Source organism: Orbicella faveolata, unplaced genomic scaffold, assembly GCF_042242905.1.
Source record: "Orbicella faveolata isolate gen_17 unplaced genomic scaffold, um_ofav_v1 contig_26, whole genome shotgun sequence".
In the NCBI taxonomy this organism is placed as follows: Eukaryota; Metazoa; Cnidaria; class Anthozoa; order Scleractinia; family Merulinidae; genus Orbicella; species Orbicella faveolata.
Genome location: NW_028301554.1, coordinates 2578297 through 2584756, shown reverse-complemented (window position 1 = coordinate 2584756; position 6460 = coordinate 2578297). Strand labels below are relative to the sequence as shown.

Sequence of the window (6460 nt, the reverse complement as noted above, 5' to 3'; positions counted from 1 at the left end):
TTTGAAAGCTGTAGATTAACGCAGTTTGGCCCCAGTTCCCCGTGCGGGTTACCTTGTAGTCCATTGCCCAGCTAAAGTGAAATATTTGTACTTACGTTTATTTCCAAAGTCAAATGTCACGTTTGCAAGAAGGTTTCAGGTCATTGCGTGCTTGATGTCTGCCTGGAGCCCTCCATTGCTGAGGTCATCACTTCCTGAAACGAAAAGAAAGATAGAAACAAACCAAGATATCAATCATTATTTCTTCTGAGCCAATTTACTTTTATTTATGCTTGACATTAATACAGTTTGGCCCCAGTTCTCCCTGCACGTTACATTGTAGTCCATTCCCACGCCAAAGTTAAAGTTTGTACTTACTTTTATTTCCAAAGTCAATTGTCACGTTATCTCCGATCAGCATAAACGGCGCCCACTCGGAAACCTTGGCGAAGCCGTTTTCTCTCATCCACTTCATGGCCTGGTGAAGGGATTCACTGGCACTCACCCCACGAAAAAGATGCTCGTAGAAACGACTCATCAACTGCTCAGTCGCCTTGTCTTCTAGAGCCCACAGTGCCACCAACACTGAGCGCGCACCGGATCCTAAGAACGCTCGAGCCATTCCAACAACTCCTTCGACTTTAATCTGTCCACGGGCACTGTGACAACAGCTTAGTACAACAAGTTTGGCTCGTAGCTGAACTTGCGAAATGTCACTCACCTTCAATAAGCAGTCGGTTTCACGTGGAAGTCGACTACCAGTTCTAACAGGCACAAGAATTATTTCTCCTTTCTCCGCATTACCATGTGCAGCGAAGTGTATCAGGCTCACTGAATTTATTCTTTGAAGAACCGCCTGCTTAGTTGCTTGCCGTCCTATCAAAGGCTGAACACCCAGCAGTCGTCCAACCATCTCTGCTTCCTTTCTTGCAAAGGGCAATGGTGGGATGGTTTTTCGGCAACCCTTCCAAAGCACTTCACCAACGTCAGGATCACCCACTATCAGAGCTCCCGTCTGACTGTGATAGTCGGTAGGACTGTCTTGAATGCATTTGAGAGTCGTCAACGAAGGAGCAATGCGAATCCTGAAAGTCTCTGATAAGTACTTCCCACTGTCATCAAGTAAAGCTGGAAATGGAACACGGTACAGGTGGCGATCAGGAACAATGATGATCTCGGACCCCTTGAGTAAGTCGGCCACAGGAGCGATGATCATTTTGTAGAACAAAGTTAGATTTGGTCTGGGGTTAACTTCAAGTCCCTGTTGTCGTAAAATGGCCAGGTTGTCTTCCTCAGAGGAATCTGGTGTTTCTTCAATGCCATTAAAAGATCGATCTTCGCAAAGCTCCGGAGGTAAAATACCAAAGCTGCGGAAGCTTTCAGCCACGTTATTAAAAAAGGTATCCAAATTTTTAGCTTTTTTAGTGCGCAGTGTCTTTTTCTCTACTTTGCTTTCTCGGAAGTCAACGACTCCAGTTGCTTTCAGAATCCACAATAATACATTTTGATCATCATATGAAATGTACAGACAGTTAGAGTCGCTTTCTAGGTTGGCGACATTTTCAATGCCAGTCCATGATTGCGGGTCAGCTGAGATTTGCCGTTCAACAGAGTACTGAGTTGCCATCAAGTCCGATAGGGCCCTAGCCCTTCCGAGCTCTTCAACATAAAGAGCTTTATCAGGATTCCCAGCGGCACAAAACAATGTACTGAGTTTTTTGTAGGGAGAGTTGTACTCATCTGAATAAAGTACCTTGAAATCATCGTCTTTGAGAAAGCCTCGGCATTCTTCGCATTTTTGAATACTTTGAAACAAATAAGGAAACGCTTCCTGTTTCTTATCCTGTGGTATCTTTGCGTTTGCAATGTTTTCATAGCAGATAATCTCCATCCGAAGGTCTTGAACTCCCTCCTTAACTATTGAAAGTGCCTTCTCGAGGTATTCTTCAGCCTTGACATATTCATGGAGACGTGTACACAGCCTTCCTAACTGAACGTAAATATTTGCTCCTCCAGCTCTGTCACCAATTTCAACGACGATAGAAAGTGATTTCTCATAATATTCTTTGGCCTTGACATGGTTACGCAGATGTTCAAATAGATTTCCTAACAAACTGTAACATACTGCTTCGCATTTTCTGTCAACAGTTTCAGTTGCAAACAGAAGTGCTTCCTCGAAATATTTGTTAGCGTCAGCATATTTTATACCGAGACATAGTAACGCGCGTCCTAAACAAAGTCGAGAATATGCTTCACTTCTTCTGTCACCAATTTCAATTGCGATCGCAAGTGATTTCTGATAATACTCTTTTGCTTTAACATAGTCACCAAGAGACTCAAACACAAGTCCTAGGTATCCATAACGTGATCCTTCTCCTCCTCTGTCACCAATTTGAATTGCGATCGCAAGTGCTTTCTCGAGATATTCTTTTGCGTTGGCATAGTCAGCAAGATACGTAAACACTCTTCCTAGGTCTACATAACATGATCCTTCTCCTTTTTTGTCACCAATTTCAATTGCGATCGAAAGTGCTTTCTCGAAATATTCTTTTGCGTTGGCATAGTCAGCAAGAGACTTAAACACTGATCCTAGGCTTTTATAACGTGATCCTTCTCCTTTTTTGTCACCAATTTCAATTGCGATCGCAAGTGCTTTCTCGAGATATTCTTTTGCGTTGGTATAGTCAGCAAGAGACTCAAACACTGATCCTAGGCTTCCATACCATGTTCCTTCTCCATCTCTGTCACCAATTTCAATTGCGATCGCAAGTGCTTTCTCGAGATATTCTTTTGCGTTGGTATAGTCAGCAAGAGACTCAAACACTGATCCTAGGCTTCCATAACGTGATCCTTCTCCTTTTTTGTCACCAATTTCAATGGCGATCGCAAGTGCTTTCTCGAAATATTCTTTTGCGTTGGTATAGTCAGCAAGAGACTCAAACACTGATCCTAGGCTTCCATAACGTGATCCTTCTCCTTTTTTGTCACCAATTTCAATTGCGATCGCAAGTGCTTTCTCGAAATATTCTTTTGCGTTGGCATAGTCAGCAAGAGACTTAAACACTGATCCTAGGCTTCCATACCATGTTCCTTCTCCATCTCTGTCACCAATTTCAATTGCGATCGCAAGTGCTTTCTCGAGATATTCTTTTGCGTTGGTATAGTCAGCAAGAGACTCAAACACTGATCCTAGGCTTCCATAACGTGATCCTTCTCCTTTTTTGTCACCAATTTCAATTGCGATCGCAAGTGCTTTCTCGAGATATTCTTTTCCGTTGGCATAGTCAGCAAGATACGAAAACACTGATCCTAGGTTTCCATAACATGTTCCTTCTAAATTTCTGTCACCAATTTCAATTGCGATCGCAAGTGCTTTCTCGAGATATTCTTTTGCGTTGGCATAGTCAGCAAGATGCGAAAACACTGTTCCTAGGTTTACATAACATGATCCTTCTTCCTTTCTGTCACCAATTTCAATTGCGATCGCAAGTGCTTTCTCGAGATATTCTTTTGCGTTGGCATAGTCAGCAAGATACGAAAACACTGATCCTAGGTTTCCATAACATGATCCTTCTACCTTTCTGTCACCAATTTCAATTGCGATTGCAAGTGCTTTCTCGAAATATTCTTTTGCGTTGGCATAGTCAGCAAGAGACATAAACACTGATCCTAGGTTTCCATAACATGATCCTTCTAGCTTTCTGTCACCAATTTCAATTGCGATCGCAAGTGCTTTCTCGAGATATTCTTTTGCGTTGGCATAGTCAGCAAGATACGAAAACACTGATCCTAGGTTTCCATAACATGATCCTTCTACCTTTCTGTCACCAATTTCAATTGCGATCGCAAGTGCTTTCTCGATATATTCTTTTGCTTTGCCAAATTCACTAAGAGAGTAAAGCATAATTCCTAGCCTTGCACAAGCGTGTTCTTCCTCTTTGCTGTTTCCCGTTTTGTTCATGATACTGATCGCTCTCTCATAAAGTTCTTTTGCCTCAACATACTTATTTTGAGCCTTATATATTGCTGCCAGCTTTATACAAAGTATCCCTGCATTGACTGTTTCACCTCTCTCACGTTCAATGCTGAGAAGCTTCCTGCCGTATGTTATTACATTTGTGTAATCACGGATAAGAAGGTACGCCGCGAACATTACTTTATAGATTGCCTCGCAAAGAAATTTACCAAACTGCTCTTCTTTCTCCAGTGCTTTATTATTTAGTAAAAACAAGCTTTCTCTGTATAACTCGATTGCTTTTTCAGCACGACCGGTCATGTAAAGGAACGTGGCAACAACGACGCCAATATAGATTGCTTGTATAATTTCTTCAATGTCGTTCATGACGCCCTCTTCTGTAAGTCTTGTAAAAAAAGGAATTCGCTTATCAGAATAAAGCAAAACGTTAAGTATCGATTTCGAGGATATATTGTCATAAATACGAATAATATAAAAAATTGGGGTGCCCGTGCTCGTTGGTGAGCTAGAGCCATTTTTCAACTGAGAGAACGCAATATCCAGGCAAATCCGTCATGTTTTCAATATGCGCGTGCACGAGCGCGCCCTAATGACGCCAAAAATTATGCGCAGTAAGGATGCGCAATGCAAATGTGAGGAATGACCTTAACATCACTGAAAACTGATTTACAAGTCTGCAAATACATAGCGCAATCGCGTTACATTTGGACTAATATAAGCGATGATTCATGATTCATGGTAGTACGTCGATTTGAAGCGGAGTCACCTGCAAAATCACTGCACGAGTTGAAGTAGTTCAAATAGCTGATTAAATAAAAAGATCGTCCTTAGGGCAGACATGTTTACGCAAATATTAGCCATGATAACAGACATATTACCCGCTGCTTGCCTTTCTGATTTGCCAGAAGTTAAAATAATACCGAACCGAGCGACATAGAAGTGACGTGAAAGAGTTTCTTAAACCTGGCGAAAACTCTTTCGATTAGTAATCTGAATCTAGCTGCAAATATAAGTCTGAAGCGAGCGACAGAAATAACTCTGAATATTGAGCGAAAATTAAACAACTCCCAACGAAAAGCAACAAGGTTAAATTTTTTGTCCGGCGACAAAACTATTTTGAACTCAGCGCAAAAAATAAATCGATCTGTTCTAAGCGACAATTGGAAAAATATTGAGCAACAAAACAATTCTGAGGCCAGCGACAAATATAATTGGAAACTCACTGGCTAAAACTGTTATCGCATTATTATGAAATGAACGGCATATAAAATTCTGAATAAAGCAAAATCCATTTAGTTTGATTGCGAGGAAAACCTGTGTAATTTGTAATCTGGATTTAGAGCTATTAAACTGCTACAAGTTTTTGAGGCGCAAAAAAAAAGGACCAGGCAGTAAAATCTGGAAGCACTTGTTTATCACTGAATTAAATTTAACTATTAAATGGAAACAATATATTGAAATTCTTCTTGAACTTTGCAACTAAAATATAACTAGATTTATATTAGTTCTATTTGAGTTAAATGGTAAATAGTAGGTCTGGAAGAGGTTTAAATTATAGCAAAGGAGTGATTAAAATTTGAACTGTCAGCTAAGAAATGACGCGATTTTAAATCGATAGCTCAGATTTGTGACCTGCCAAATTCACTGATCGTTGAGAAATGGGCTGAAAAAAAAATTCACCGAAAACGTGACTAATAACTGAAATTCCAGCACTTTCATCCAGACCTTTTCAATACAGATGAAGAAAATACAATGTCAGTTGTACTTACCACGCCAACGTAGAAACGAAATACTGAAGCTGATTCAAAAACTCGTATTCCTTGCATGGAGTAAATTACACTCAGTCAAGTTCATTTTATTCTGTTCTCTTTGGAAACTGAAAAGACCGGAAATCCGTGAATGTCAACGTCAGCCGTTCATCTGAGAAGTTCGAAAATGACATTTTCTAGGTGGATTTCTTTTCGTTTTCTACAAGAAGAATGAACAACAATATGTTTCACTTTCCCCAAGGACAATGAAGCTTTAAAAAACCCACCTTTATAGCATATTTTATATAGCTTATTTTGTCGGGAGTAGAAAACTCAACTTTCCATGCCTCTTAATAAATTGAAAGCGTTGGTAATGAATTTTTAGCGCCGGACTGCTGTACAGAGTAGGCAAATATGTTTACCCCAGTCTCGGTCAGTTTCAAATCAAGCTGAACAAGTTTTCATCTCTCTTTAGAAAAGAGCAAGGATAAAATTAAAATAATATGGTCCATACGATGGGGCTGAAGTCAAAAGCGTAACTTGCAATTGTCACGAGCAATATTTTGGGCGAATATACGTCAAAAATAAGATGAAAGCATTTGGAATAGTGTTATTAAGAAAAAACAGCTATGCAAAATGATGGCGAGAGTATTTTTAGAAATCTACGGTGGCAAGGAGTGAGAAGGCGGTTTCAGAAGATTTTAAATTTCGTTACTGCCAGTAAATTACCAAATTAGAAAGAGAAAAAATACTAGAT

General features: G+C 40.1%; 1 protein-coding gene across 1 annotated transcript; it reads right to left on the bottom strand.

Moving 5' to 3' along the window:
- Nucleotides 1-164: 164 nt before the first annotated feature.
- Nucleotides 165-4321, bottom strand: LOC149107633 (uncharacterized). Its single transcript, XM_089296391.1, has one exon. It carries the CDS (start codon nt 4319-4321, stop codon nt 341-343), a length of 3981 nt encoding a protein of 1326 aa, XP_089152517.1. The 3' UTR covers nt 165-340.
- Between the last annotated feature and the right edge of the window lie 2139 nt (nt 4322-6460).

What these genes read in the sequence shown, in the direction of transcription:
- LOC149107633 (XM_089296391.1), bottom strand. Translation starts at nt 4,321, where the DNA reads ATGAACGACATTGAAGAAATTATACAAGCAATCTATATTGGCGTCGTT.